The 16,217-nt window shown below is 32.7% G+C and overlaps 1 protein-coding gene across 3 annotated transcripts in view; it reads left to right on the forward strand.

Moving 5' to 3' along the window:
* Sos1 (SOS Ras/Rac guanine nucleotide exchange factor 1) overlaps nucleotides 1-16,217 on the forward strand; it is a 119,461-nt gene that overhangs the window by 43,069 nt on the left and 60,175 nt on the right. For 2 of the 3 annotated variants that reach the window (XM_013358261.4, XM_021725882.3), the window contains exons 2-5: nucleotides 7,821-7,946; nucleotides 12,633-12,764; nucleotides 14,587-14,751; nucleotides 15,669-15,878. In XM_013358261.4, the coding sequence (XP_013213715.1) occupies nucleotides 7,821-7,946; nucleotides 12,633-12,764; nucleotides 14,587-14,751; nucleotides 15,669-15,878 (633 nt within the window). The remainder of the gene's footprint in view (nucleotides 1-7,820; nucleotides 7,947-12,632; nucleotides 12,765-14,586; nucleotides 14,752-15,668; nucleotides 15,879-16,217) is intronic. The other variant, XM_078029324.1, reaches the window with a different exon arrangement.

Genomic DNA, 16,217 nt, shown 5'->3' on the forward strand with positions numbered 1-16,217 from the left:
CTCAGGGTTATACTGAAATCATGGATTTTTTACAAGAAGAATACAGAGGTAGAGTTCTGTTTTTCATCATGGTATATCAAGGTATATGCTATCAACCCAACTTCTCTCTTTAACCTTGGTCAGTTAGTTATGTAGATATTACCCCTTTCAGCTATTGTCCATTAACTAACTCTCCCACCAGCTTGCTTCCAGAGAATGTGGAAAAGTTTGAGGAGGATGACTTTTATATATAAAATGTTTATGAATGTATATTTATAATTGTTTGTATACATATATAAATTTATTATTTTATATTTGCTTCCTTTCACGTATTTGTGTATATATGAGATATATCTTTTATTTAGGAAATATAGATATGGTTATAATCCAGTACTACATTACTTATTTTGTTCCTCAAATTATTTCAGTTTTGACCACTGAAACTTTTTCATATTTGTTCCAATGTCTTTTCCCCCCTTCTTTCTTTCTTCTCCCTGCCCACTATGTGTTTTTGACATACTCTCATTCTTTGTATTGTTTTATCACTTCTCTATTAATGCTACTCTAAACTCACTTGTATATTCTTTTCCCCAAACCTAGGATCATCTAATTTCCATGGAACTCCGGTTTCTCTTATTGAAGAATGTCGTTAGAAACCAAGATCTGGGCTCTCTGAGTATGCTCTTATAACAGAGGTATCAATGTTTTTTAGGCCATCTCAGTGGACAGAAGTAAGAAATACATGTACATATATACCTACTGTATGTACATAATGGTATCATATGAGCATACTGTTCAGTTTTTGTCCATTTAACTTAAATATATTTGATTTTAGTACATATTTTAATGCCCAGTTTTAGGTAGTAGACAGTGTAGTTGAAAAGTAATCTTACATTTGTATACTTTTATGAATTAAAAACTAATAAGACTCTATTTAATTAAATTTTTTTTAGATATACATGACATACATACATGGAGTATAACTTATTGTAATTAGGATCCCATTCTTGCGGTTGTGCATGATGTGGAGTTTCACTGGTTGTGTATTTATATAGGAACACAGGAAAGTTATATCCAGTTCATTCTGTCTTTTCTGTTCCCATCCTCCCTCTTCCACTTCATTCCCCTTTGTAATAATACCCTTTTTAAGACAAAAGATTATCCTGAAAAATATGGGTGGTTTATGTTTTCAGAGTTCTATAATTGAACTGTTTACAATGTATAATAAAAGATGCCTTAGCATCAATATTTTAAATGTAGTCTAATTTCTTAGCATGCAATACAGAATCCTTTGTTCTACCTCTTACCCATGTCATCTCGCGCTATCCATTCTTTGTTCGTGCTTCCTTCCATTCTAACCATACACACTGCCTTGCATTTCTCAACTACAGTGGGTACTCTCAGATCTCTGTGTGTTTATTATCCATGTATTCCTTCTGGATTTTCCTCCTCATTTGATTCACCTCGCAAATTTCCATTTATTCTTCAGAATTCAGTTCAAGATAAGAATCTCCTGGGAATCATCCCCTAACTTATCCAGATACATTTAGGACTTAGGAGTTTCCTCTGTGTTAGTGTTTCTCAAAGTGTGATCTCAGAACTACTTTTAAGAATGTCTAAGAATGAATGGTTAAATGTGTAGATCCTGGCACCCATCCCCAAACTTCTCAAAGGGAATTGTTAGAATAGAGTGGATTTGTATTGTTGATATGCTCCCTAGGTGATATGCACTATTTTTATAACCCACTCCAGAGTTTTATTGAAAACTTTAAAACATACTATAAAGTAGAATAATGAATCTATGTGCCTATCACTAATACAGCCAAGAGTTATCTAGATTTTGCCACATCTGCTTCATTTACTGTCCTTTTTCTTCCCCTGAAGTACTTTAAAACAAATTTCAGACACTGTTCTCTTTGCACACTTCAATATGCATCTTTTTCTTGCACAGCTTCAATATTATTATCATAGCTATCCAAATTAATAATAATTTATTGTGGCATCTACTAATACCAGTTGAATTCATGAAGGACTCTCTGTGTGGCTGGGGTCTTGACTATAGATCCACCATATGGTCCTCAGTTATCTTGGAATTGTCATTTTTGCAGTTGGTTTATTGGACTCAGGAGCCAAACAAGGTTATGAGTTATGTCTCTTAAATTTCTTTTAGCTATCGACCTGCTTTGCTCAACTGACTTGTAGAAACTGAAGTTTTCTGTTTTCTCATGATATCTCAGTTGTCCTTGTATCTATAGTTTCTCTAAATAGAAGCTTTAGATGCTGGATTGTATTTATTCAGCTGTCTTGGCAGCAATATTTTACAGGTGGTGCCATGACTTCACAGTATCAAGTCTGTTTCCAATTTTGTTATGGTAACTAAAATTAGGGGTTTCAGGAGGTGGCAGCTTGAGTCCTCCTTTATAACGATTGACTCTTCACATAATAGTTTCATTTATTGATGATTGATATCTGAATTTATGTGGTTCAGGTTACAAATTGTGGTTTTTGTTACTGTACTCTCTCTGTATTATATAGAATCCTTCTATAAGGAAGAATTCCTCATCAACTTGGGCTATTTGATTATCTCCAATTATAGCTTGCATAGGAAGAGAATGATACATATTTAATTATTCTAGAATCAGTTTCCAAGTTATATTCAGTGCTATTTAATGAGTTTTTGTTTTAAATTATCATTTGACCGTACCAGTTTGTATAATTTCATTGAATTTCAATCAACTACAATTGATTTGGTTTTAAATTAGCTCATCTTTTGCTGCCAAGAATCTCTTTCATGATATTTGTGTGTTCATGTGTTAGATTCTGTTCATCTTTGAGAGCTTCCAAGGTTCCTGGCATAAATGCTCTACACTTAAATCTCTGTGTATATATTTTTAAATATTTACTGTGCATTACTCCTACTTTAATTAAAAATTTCTTAAGATAATATGGGGTTGGATTTTTTAGTAATCACATTTCTTATAAAGTTTATTGCTATATGTTAACTCTTATCATTCTTTTCTCAAATTTCATGAAGTTGTTTTTATCATTTTGTGAATATGTTTTTTTTAACATATGTAGTCCAAAGCTTCTTGTACAGTGTGCCTGCATTTTTTATTTATATTTTGCTCACAGCTAAGAATGTGATAGGTACTCTTAAAACAATTTTTACTTTTTTCAATCAATTTATGTTTTTGTACTGGGGATTAAACACAGAGGCACTTTACCACCGAGCTACATTCCTAACCCTTCTTATTTTGAGACAGACTCTAGCTATATTGCTTAGGGTCTCACTAAATTGTTGAGGCTAGCCTGAAACTTGTGATTAAGGTGTGCACTTTAATGCGTGGCCCCTCTTTTTGTAGTTACATTAGCTTATAGGTAATTAAGTAAGTTTATTTCTACCAAAGCACTGACAATTATGTTGTTTTTGCTACTTGAGAATTTGAAATTTACTATGGCAAATAATTCAAACCAAAATAAAAAATTTACGAAAAAAAATGCTATCATTCACTAGATGTAGTATGAGAACGTTAAATTCAAATGTCAGACTTTGAATTTCTTATCTTTTCTGCAAAGTATTACTTTCTAGTATTTCCTGTCCTAATTAAGTAAGTGGTTTTCTCTCATTTCTGTCTTCAGGCCCCCATAATATTCTACCTTAACTGTCCCTTCTTTTCTACCTCTTACTTTGTTCTTTGGTCTTTGTTCTCCTTATGGAGGCTTGGGCATCATTCCAAGTAGTTTTGCTTCAATTTCATCTGTGCTTTAACCCAGCCTTCACTGACATAGTTTGATTTCAGCAAATAGATCTAATTGCATCAATTTCTAGTTTAAAACTTTCAATTATTATTCTAGTTTAAAGCTTCTCTAATCTCTTCCCAACTCCTTAGCATGATATACAAGCCTGGTCTCTACAGTCTCTGCTTTTCCCACATGTACTGTTTTGCCCAGTTAAATTTCTCCAACATACCATTTTGTTTTCAGCGTCTTTGCCTTTTTATGTGCTAGCCCTTTTGTTAAATTATCTTCCTCTCTATCAGCTGTTACTACACTGTCTTTATCCTTTATGCCCCTATTCAAAGTGCGTCTTTCTGCTGGGGAATTCTCAAACTCCTCCCACACCCCAGCATTTGGTGGTTATCATTGTACCTTAAACATAACCCCATTTTTGTCTCAGCACATTGTGCTGTGGTTTAACTGGACTTTTTGAAGACAGATTCCCTGTCCTTTATTCATCTTTATTTCCCTGGCAAGAAGCTCAGGAAGAGAAATAAATAGTAACACACATGGGCATCAGAACCAATTAACAGACACCAAGAAATAAGAAAATATTCTTTTTTTTTTAAGAGAGAGAGAGAATTTTTTTAATATTTATTTTTAAATTTTCAGTGGACACAACATCTTTATTTTATTTTTTTTTAATGTGGTGCTGAGGATCGAACCCAGCGCCCTGCACATGTCAGGTAAGCGTGCTACCGCTTGAGCCACATCCCTAGCCCAAAAAATATTCTTATTTTTGAGAAAGATATAAGTTCTCTGAATTGTTTGATATTTGCGTCTTGACTTTATTAACAATTTTGATTTTTAAACTAGGAAAAATGAGCACCTAAAACATCAAAGAGTGAGTAAACAATCCTAACAGTGGAAGAGTTTTGAATCATCAAATCTTTATTATTTGGTATGGAAAAGGTTTTGAGAATACCAGTTTCATTTGAGATTCTTCCATTTATAAATAAAGTGGCAGATCTAGGCTTAAGACATGATAAAATACAATCTAAAAGCCTTTCTAATTCTTCAGAGAGCCATTAGCTAGAAAAGGCTATTAAAGATTCATCAGAATTCAACACAGTGTTTTCTGACAGTTTACCCAAGGGGTTCCTGAATATACTTGGAGGACTTATGTATCAAACAACTAGGAATTGATATAGACCAAATCCCTTTGCTTTTTGATTCCACAAAATCTGGCAATAATAGCCAATAAAGTTCCTTCAGAGTCTGCTAGGAATTATAAGAGACAAAATGAACTGCCAAGGTAGAAGCAAGTGGGCCCAATGAAGGTTTTGAAATTCAAGAGTGACATTTTTAATTGAACATGGTGATTATAGCTTAAAAGAAGAATTGCTGTCATCACCACATAAAATTCTTATTCATGACTATCATTAGTTCTTTAGTGAAGTATTTGCATTTATTATACTTAAATTACTTTAGTTACATTTAAAGAACTATAATGAAGTTTTCTTCAATAAACCTAAGTATAAAAGGTAATGTTTTTGCAAACTACATTTGAGAGAAAACCCACATCTAGTTTATACCCAGTTCTAAGTGCTTATTGTAATTGCTGATAAACACACACATGCACACACCTCAGTAAATGATCAGCTGTAGATGACTTCTGGAGGTTGTCATAAGATTTGTCAGGGTAATGTATTCTGTGTAGTGTTGAACAGTTTGGATCATTTGATCCATTAAATGACTGAATACCAGTTTAGATGGGATGGGGCACTTTAGCTGTCTCATTGTTTTTATTCTGTCTGTATGTGAAATATAATACTAGTTCTGTTTGCTCTTTAACGAAATAGCATTTTCCTTGAAAGAACAAAGATCAGTTTATGAATTTTTAGAAATTAATATTCTGCTTGACTTTTAAATATTACCATTGCCTGTGTTTTCCAGTTTTGTTTTTAAGGAAGTAAAACAATTTATTGGGCTTGTATGAATTATAATCCTAATTTGATAGATTTAATGTTGACAAATATTAATGTTCAGAATTTATAAGCTTTAATGTTAAATTTGAGATGTTGGTAGAATATGTGGAAATATTTAGCATGTATTTAGAAGTATGGATCTTAAGAATCAGGAAGTTAGGACTTAGGGATAAATATGGAGTCATCTGTGCATAGTATTAGTTCAAAATGTAGAAGTAAATGAGATTACTTGGGGAAAGGAATAGAAGGGAGCAGATAGATGAGAGTCCACATTTGAGGGGTGAAGGAACATATGGAACTCTATAAGAAAATTTTAAAAGGAGTAAAGAAATCAGAGAACTAGAATAGATTGAGTCACTAATATTAAGAAAAGAGTTTCAGAAAAGAAAGGAACCTGACCAAGCACCAGATAGAAATAATCCTACATATGGTGTTAGTCTTTACAGCTAGATGAAGATAAAGAGTATCTGAGAAGACAGTATAGGCCTTTGGGGGCATACAATTCAACATATAAGAGTAAAACTTGTGTCTGTCAGGCACAGTGGCACATGCCTGTTATCCTATCTGCTCAGGAGATTGAGGCAGGAGGAGCAGGAGTTTGAGAAAGGACTGGGCATGTAGCTCAGTGATAGTGTACCTCTGGGTTCAATTCCCAGTACTTTAAGAAACTTCTGTCAAGGTCCAGGTGTTTTTTGTTTGTTTTTAAAGAGTAATTCAATCATGCTAAGTTTATGAGATTTAGTACCTGTCACATTAGTCAGAATGTGTTGTCATGGTGAATGAAAAGGACTGAACTCAGAATCTCGAATCCCAAGCTCTTCATTATTTTAACTGTATAACTATTCAGTCATCGAATAGGATAGAGAGATTTGTAAACGGATAAATTATAATCAGATTGGTAGCTGTTATATTGAATATGATTAAAAGTGTTTGAGCAAATCAGTTAAGTCTTTTGGGGCTCAGTTTCTTCACCTGTACAAAAAATTTTTTAAAAATAGTTTAAAACCTCATTCTCTATATAGTACCCCCTCATGCAATTCTGAATTGTTAGATTGCTATTTGCCTACAAATTATTTGCCTTAAAAAAGTATGTGCAGTGCATATGTATATATTTTTAACATGTTTTTAAAAATTCTTTATATGGTACACTTCTTATAACTATTACCCCTTACCCATGGTTGTCATCCTTTCAGCTAATGAAGTACAAACAGCAGACCATCTTCAATGCCCTTGACCAATGTGTATCGTGCACTTTCTTCTATTAAGTCCTCTACCATCCTCTGAAGTATTAAGCATGTCTGAAAACATGTATTATTTATCTCAGGGACTGTTTTTTCTTGCCATTTATTTATTTTGGCTCACAGTGAGTGATAAAGAGAAGGCGGCCTTTGTACTAGCTATTAAAATGCAAGCTTTATAAAAAGAAGGTGAAGATTATTAGGCCACCAGTCTTCCTACATGGAATGGACAAAGTCCGAAATTGTCAAAGTGTACATTTTGTGTCCTTTGATAGAGGGTCACTCTGTGTTCACAAATATTTATCAAAGGTGTGAGCTCTGTGTAGTGTTAAATACTGGAGATAAATTAGTAGATGTGATTATACACACACAAACACACACACACATACACACACACACATACACACACACATATATACATAATATATATCTCCTCTTGGATTTTTTCGTTTAGTAGGAAAGATAAAGTTAAATAAGGGACAGGGACCCACGGGAGGCCAATTTTGCCCAAGCAGAATGTTGAATAAATGCTCTGACAAGAAAAAAAAAATCACAAACAGCATCTTTTATCATCACCTCAGTCTCTCCTTCCTTCATCTCATTCCTGCATCTCATTGCAACTGTGGTATAAGAAAAAACATTGATATTATACAGTTAGGTAGCAATATTTCCAAAGCATGTTATTGGCATATATGGTAAATGTGGCTAGGGAGAATGAAGGTTGAGCATGCCTGACTTTTGGGTCAGTAATATCCAGTCTGTCTTTGTAGGCTAGTTCACACTTAAATTAAAAAGAATATATATATATATATATATATATATATATATGATTTTTTTCTTTTGTTTTAATTAGATAAACCAAACCCACATCTTAATTACTTTACTTTTTGTTTAATAGGTCCAGGGGCAAGTTCATCCGACTCTTGAGTCTAATGATGATGCTCTCCAGTATGTTGAAGAATTAATCTTGCAATTATTAAATATGCTATGCCAAGCTCAGCCCCGAAGTGCTTCAGATGTAGAGGTATGACAAAATTAGCCTCATATTTACTTTAGATATATCTAATGTATGTGCCTTTTGTAATATCAGTGAAGGCAAAAAGAATGTGCTCTTCAATTCCAGAAAATATATATTCAATGTATATGAAAATCAAGATTGGATATCCTTAAACTTTGTGTTGAGTATATGATAGCTTTTATATTTTAGCTGTGATACTATTCCATATTTTACTTTTCAACTAAAACAGTTTTGTGATGCCAGAATGATATATGTTCATAACTTAAAGAGTATTGTTTCTTTTGTTTGGAAAAGCTAGCTAGCTAGCATTTCAGAAACATTTCCATTAGTTTCAGTAATGAGCTCAGAGAATTGGTAACACTAAAATATCTGAACAAGAGTAGTAGAATAGATTGGAAACAGAGTTGTATGAATTTAGAATTCATGGTAACATAGTTACAAAACAGAATATGGTCACTTGGTAGTGGCTGTACTTAAAGGTGAAGATGAGTTGTTTAAAAGTTCATGCCCCACACAGTGGTGCACGCCTGTAATCCCAATGGCTTGGGAGGCTCAGGCAGGAGGTTAAGGAGTTCACAGCCACCCTCCACCAAAGTGAGACCCTAAGCAACTCAGTGACACCCTGTCTCTAAATAAAATACAAAATAGGGCGGGGAATGTGGCTCAAAGGTCGAGTGCCCCTGAGTTAAATCCTTGGTACAACCTCTCACCCTCCTGCCCCCACCAAAAAAAAAATAAAAAGAGAGAGAGAAGGGCAGAAGAGTATTTTCTGTGACCTTAATGTAAGCAATAAAGCTGCACAGGATGCTGGTAGGACTTACAAGAGAGTGAAAGAGTGATGTTTCAGAAGCAGTTTATGAAATCTTGCATGCAGGCTGTGGGGCTAAGAGCAGTTCCTGCTCTAGAAATCTTCATAGGGGATCCAGATTTCAACTGAGACAAAGTATCAAGGAACATTGAATTACAGATGTTGTGGATATAGTGAAGGTAGTGTACTGCAGTGTAGTAATTCACTTTATTTTTTAAGGAATCCAGAGTAGGTTTCTTACATTAAATTTATAACCTTTTTAAATTGAAATCAAATCAAATTATGTATATCTTTTATTTATAATTGGCTTTGGATAAGTGTTTACATTGGGGTTCACTAAATGGATCTTAAATAGAACTGGTTCCCTGACTCTGCTTCTCATTAACAATTCCAACTGCTCTTTTGGATTCTAGTTAGGTTCCCCCACAGTGTTTATAAAATGCAGCTTCCAACTGAATGTCTAATGTATTAGAATGGGGATACAAATCTCATCTTGTTTATTATCCTGATGTTATTATCCTGATGTACATTCCAGGCATTTGATAGTCTGTTGACATTGTATTTATAATTATCAATTTTATCCTTTTAATTAACATAGAAACTAATACATTATTTGCCAATATTGAAGGAAATCTCTGGGTTTTCAGGAGTAACTAAAAGTCTCTCAATCTTCTACTTATATAGATTTAATCAATATGTAGATTCAAGATTGAATAAAAGATATTTCATAGATTTTTAATATTCTTAGAGATTCTGAGACATCAAAGATATTTATCCTTTTCCTTTCCTTATTATTTTTAAATACTTTGCCTGAGCCTTTAAAATAGAGGTAGCCATATGGAATTCCAGTAAGTTGGCTTTAGGGCTAGGGATGGTTTTCTTTTCTTTCTCTCTCTCTCTCTCTCTCTCTCTCTCTCTCTCTCTCTCTCTCTCTCTCTCTCTTTTTTTTTTTTTTGTTTGTAACAGTGTAACAGTAATAGAAATACCAATCAGTTATCTATTGGGCTTGATAATTTCAAAGTACTGTCAAATAAATTTTTGTCCTTACAATAACCTTGTGGGTTATTTACTGTTCTCAGTATAGATAGAAATGATTGGTTTTTTAAATATTAGTTGTATAATACCTTGTACCAGCCTTGGAAGGGTATTTAGATAAGAATAAAGAATGTGGAGATGAGGGCTGGGGATGTAGCTCAGTTGGTAGAGTGCTTGTCTCCCATGCACAAGGCCCTGGGTCTGATCTCCAGCACCACCCTCCAAAAAAATGTGGAGATGAGATAGAGAAATGAGTAAAGGCTGTCTCAGTATGTTGAGGCTGCTGTAGCAATATACCTTAGACTGGCTAATTTATAAACAGCATATGTTTTCTTATTTTGTTTATTTTTAAAAATAGCATAAGTTTATTATTCATAGTTCTGGAGGTTGAGAAGTTCAAAATCAAGGCACCAGATGATATGGTCTTGTTTTCTACATATGTGTCCTTACATGGGTGAATGGGACAGAGGCTGCGGGGGATTCCTCAAGTCTCTTTTATGTAGGAACTAATTCCATTCACGAGGACAGAGTCCTTAAAACCAAGTCACCTTATGAAGGCCCCACCTTTTAATACCACCACAGTGGGTATTCGGATTTCAACATGAATTTGTTAGGGACAAGACATTCAGAACATAGCAAATTGTGTCTTAGATTCTTTTGTTAAGAAATAATCTTCCATTTTCCTTATTTAAAGTAATAAGGTCCCTAAACTTAGCAAACTCTTTAAATATATTTAAGGTGACCCCCCCCCCCAAAAAAATATTAAATCTATTCAGAATTGCGAGCTGGAGTTCAACTTCTGTTGTTTTCTACTGCTTTTCTACCTCCACTGTGTACCAGTTTGCTTGTGTTTTGACTCCAGCTCATGACCCCTTAATAAGTCGTAAAATCACTTTAGAGCATTGCCCAACCACCATTTTAAAAAATAGAAAAGACCAGTGTACTTTATATAAAAAGGGCAGATTTTGTTTGTGAAACTTTGTTTCAGTTGAGTAAATATGTATAACATGTAAGGGCATTTTGTAAAATATGTTAAGAATTTATTTCTTATACTGAATTAAATTTTTTTTAAAAAGTGCTAGAAAGCCACAAGGTCACACACTATTATTAGGTTTCTACCATAGATACACCTAGTTGGTTTGACCATGTGATAAACCTTTCAATGTAAACATCTCAATAGAAATCCATGGTCTGGGAATGTAGCTCAGTGGCAGAATACTTGCCTACCCTGGATTGAATATCTAGTAACAAAAACAGAAAACAAAAACAAAAAACCTGGTCTTGTCATTTTGGGATTAACAAATCTATAGAATTAACTTGGACAAAGGAAATCATTTATTTATTTAACAAAATAGAATGCATTTTGACACATTATATACAAATGAGGTAATTTTTGTTTTGGATGTTCCTTTCTACCCTAGTCTCTCCTTTATCATCTGCCCTTGCTCCACCAGAATTTTGAACCTTTGAATGGCCTTTACTACATGAGGCTAGCATCCTGGCAAACAGGTTTTCAACTAGGTAGTTGGAAAATTTGTTAACTCCATTTTTAACTACAGTGATTTATTTAGATACATTTCTGATTTCATTAATTTAGAATATAAATAATCATTTTGCAATTCAGCAACTGATTTAGCCTAAGGCTGGTTGTGAACTTGAACAAAGATTTGCTTATGTCCTGTCATTATATTTCTTCCTGCCCCTTCCCCACCTCCCAGACTATTACATGGCAATCTTTCTTTTATTTTCCATTTAACAGCAAAAGACTTTTTTTTCAGGTTTATAATCATAGTTGTTTTGTCATTTCATCCAGCAGTTTTTGCACACTACCAATACTAGTTGAGTACTAGGAATTTAAAATGTTAAAAGTTGTGTAATAGTGACCTCTTCTGGTTATAATCATGGTATCCTGCAAGTGGGTTTTAAACACTTGCTAGAATGAAAGTACTTTCTGTTTAAAGTGAAGTATGAATCACATTGTCTCTAAAGGTAAAGGAATTCAGCCATTATAGTATTTTGAGTTCTTATACTTTCAGTGAAATTGTAACTGAATAACTGCTGGAAATTAAATTGAACTCTTTGTTCATTTGTCTCAGAGATTGAACCCCGGGGTGCTTAACCACTGAGCCATATCCTTAGCTGTTTTTGCTTTTTATTCTGAGATAGGGCCTCACTAAGTTTCTGAGGCTGGCTTTGAACTTGAAATTCTTCTGTCTCAGTCTCCTGAGCCACTGGGATTACAGGGATGTGCCCAGCTTAAATTGAAGTATTTTGCTAAAAATCAATAACCTATGGAGGACCTTACTCTGAAGATAAACTGCCATGTATTAAAATTGTGGATACCAATGTAAATCATTGATTTCTTTGATTTGTAAATAATTTGAGGGTTAAGTACTTTTGCACGATGGATAAAGAAAAAAATTTTTGAGGGTTCAATTGCAAAATGCTATTTGAGCTTGTAATTGGTGTTGAAAAGTAAGGACAAGTAAATGAGAATTGAATTTAAGATATTTGCTTTTTGAGCTTAGATCTTGTTCTTGCTTGAAATTATAAAAGTTATGTTTAAAGCAGCTTCTACTCATTCTGGTAATTAATTTTATCACAATTAAGTTGAGATTCAGAATATTATTATCTTCCTTAGATAATAGAAAGAATGTTCCATTTTTTAGTCAACAAAGAATTAATATATTGACAATTATAGTTTTTTTCTTAGCTTAAGTGTGTTTGTAATATAAATTACACAACATGTGGAAAATTCTTTGATATTATTTGATTTTCAAAGTAAATTTTAAGTGAAGGTCACTGTTTGGTTTATTTGATGCTTAGTCGTTATTTTCCTATTTTCTAAGGAACGTGTTCAAAAAAGTTTCCCTCATCCAATTGATAAATGGGCAATAGCTGATGCTCAATCAGCTATTGAAAAGAGGAAGCGAAGAAACCCTTTATCTCTCCCAGTAGAAAAAATTCATCCTTTATTAAAGGTAAAGATGAAACACTGCCTTCTTCCCTTTGAAAAGCAAAATAAAAACCACCATTTTCAAACACTAAGAATGTTTAACTGAAGAGTAAAATTCTCTCATTTTAAGTCTTCCAGGGATTCATGTGATGGGGAGGGATGCTATGATAAGTCTAAATTGAACAACATGATTTAAGATAATTTCATACCTTAAAGTAATTATCAAGCAAATTGAAAGACTAAGAAAAGTTATTATTGTGGATTTTGTTTCCAGGTGTTATAAGAACTACAAAGAAAATTTACAAAATTCCGCCTTTCTTATTGTTTAGAGCTAAGTTTCCATATAAATAATTTAGAAATTAGACTTCAATAAGACTCTGTCTAATCTTTGAACAACAACAACAACAAAATCCTGAGTATCACCTACACTAGCCAATTCAACTTGCTGTTTACATCAGTTTAATCTCTCCAGAACTAATAGAAAGAATGACTGCTACAAACCCTAATAATTCTCTTTCTGTTCTATTTAATACAATGAACAAACTATTGACTAACTTATAAAAAAATATAAGAATTAAAACCTTAATACTTTTAAATATCAATAACTTTGCAAACACTGTAATACAGGCAAAATGCTAATGCTTACTTGTATTGTCTCTGAGTTTTATTACTCAAGAAAGTTATTGTCATTATTTCCAGTTTGTAATGTGAGAAAATATCTAACTTTCTAACAGAAAGTATCTAACTCCCTGGTTCAGATCCATAAGACTCAAAGAGATAGTATTAAATAGATCTTCTTAATATTATACATAAATGTAAGGCTTACTACTTTGATAATATTTAACACTGTCAAAAGGCAATATTTTTTTGTCTTTGGTGGCTGAATAGAAATAGCTGCCTTTGTCTTATTGATTGTTTTGACTGAGGAAATATGCATGGAAAATTACTAAATTATTTATAATTGCATATTTCTTTTTAATTCCTTTTTTAAGATTTTCATCAACCATACATTAACTTATAGTCAGAAAAAATCAACAAATTGAGATATGTACATACTGTTAATAATCATAAATTTTGAGTTTTGTAATCTAATTGTAGGTATTATTTCAAGTTACTGGTAAATCTTTACCATGATACATTTAATAGTTTTTATATATCCCAAACGGTAAATGCAGCCTGCCCACAACTTATAGTAGACTTATTTCAAAGTTTTTCTCCCCCTTAATTGGATTGTTTGGAATTTGCTCTCCTACAAGGAAAACAAAAGACCTATAAAAGACCATACTCTTTGAAGTCTAATAATAGAACTATTTAATGTGCTCTTAGTAACTACCATTGTGCAGTGGGACAGAGCACATTTTTTTTTTCATAGGATCAGCCAGAGAAATGTGCCATTAAGATTTGGGGAAGCCTAGGTTCCTTAGGAAAGAATAGAGGTATATGATATTTCTAGATGCCAATAATGTATTTACTCTTGTATAAAAGAGAAAACTCCGTTGTTGTAGTTACTTACAGGTATTCTTACTTGGGTAATGAAGAACATAACTGAAGAGTAAAATATACCAAACTTGAACTTTGCTTCCTAAGTTAGGGATTATGTATTTAATAATGTATGCTCTTAAGTATTTTACATGACCAGGATGACTTTGCCTTGCCTTGTCTTAGTTTACATTTTTCAGTTGTAATACATTATTTTTCATAATTGGACCATTTAAATTATAAAATAAAGCATTGATAATCACAGGCCTCAAAGTTAAGCTAAAGTGCATGATTTTTAAAAGTTTGTAATCAGTGTGTTAAATTTTTAGTATATGGTGTCTAAACACGTTTTTCTTTTAATTTTGCAGGAGGTCCTAGGTTATAAAATTGACCATCAGGTTTCTGTTTACATAGTAGCAGTATTAGAATACATTTCTGCAGACATTTTAAAGCTGGTGGGGAATTATGTAAGAAACATACGGCATTATGAAATTACAAAACAAGATATTAAAGTGGCAATGTGTGCTGATAAGGTAGGAAACTGAGCTTCTATATGTTTTATTTCTTAAACGTGTGTACTATATTTTGGGGAATACCTCTAGTAAATCTAGTAGCAAGAATTCAGGATATCACTTTCTAGAAATATATTAGATATATAATATTAAGATGTTTTAAAACATGTAGCAATTTCTATATATTGCTGCAACTAGGGTTTATTATAGTAATAATATCTTAACAGTGAATTTCTTAAAATTTAATTTGAATTGGAAGATTTAAAACGCTATGGATTTACTTGAAAACAGTTTTTTAAAATTTGAAAGTACTAAAAGTTTTATTTCAGCACTTAGTTTTCTTTATATACTACTTGTGCAGTGTTTCAATAATATTAAGACCAAACATTTATTGAAAGTTGAGCATATACATGGTTTATCTCATCTGGTCATTATGATACTCTCTAATGTAGGTAATCTTATCTATATGACACTGTAGAAGTTCACAAGAAAGAGAAAATTAAGTTCCAGGAAGACTAACAATGGTAGACTTCTTGGAGAAAACAATTGATTCATCTCTACCAAATGTAGGAAAATAAGCCAAATATGAGAGATTGAGGCCATGGAATAAGGTGAGAATGGCAAGGGTACAGAACAGAAGACACCAAATCAGAGAAATTCCAAGTAGTATTTGGGAACAAACCAGAAATGATAGGTTAACATGACAGACAGATAGCTACTAGTGTTGATAAAGAACTTGGAGGAGGCATGTGTGATATTAGTAGAATTCTATTTTAGAGAAGTTGTGAGGGGTTATAGCAATATATCCATAAAGATGCAGTTATATACCAGATTTTTTTTTTTTAGTCATTTAAGAACTTTATTCACAGAACCTTTAGGGCATTTACCTTCAAATTTGACTGTAGATTCACATTTGTACTTTATATATCTCTATATAGGTATTGATGGATATGTTTCATCAAGATGTAGAAGATATAAATATATTATCTTTAACTGATGAAGAGCCTTCCACTTCAGGAGAACAAACTTACTATGATTTGGTAAAAGCATTTATGGCAGAAATTCGACAATATATAAGGGAACTAAATCTAATTATAAAAGTTTTTAGAGAGCCCTTTGTCTCCAATTCCAAATTGTTTTCAGCTAATGTAAGTATATTGTGTGTGTGTGTGTATATATATATATATATATGTCTATCATTATATGACAACTTTGAATTTGAATTTGTCTAGTTCACACTAATTTGCCAATATTTTTAAGTTGTTGGACTTAATTTATGATCACAAATAAAATGCTACAAGTTTTAAGAGATCACATATCAAAAATTAAAAGAAAATATAAAAAGTAGACTGATTACAAAAGTTAAAATGAATTCAGAATCTTTGATACACACCAAACAATAAAGCCTCTTGTCTAGGTAGAAGATATTTTTGCTTTATTTGGCCAACTTGTGTCATTTAATAAATATTTCATCGATACCAACTGTG

This window comes from Ictidomys tridecemlineatus, chromosome 12, assembly GCF_052094955.1.
Source record: "Ictidomys tridecemlineatus isolate mIctTri1 chromosome 12, mIctTri1.hap1, whole genome shotgun sequence".
In the NCBI taxonomy this organism is placed as follows: domain Eukaryota; kingdom Metazoa; phylum Chordata; class Mammalia; order Rodentia; family Sciuridae; genus Ictidomys; species Ictidomys tridecemlineatus.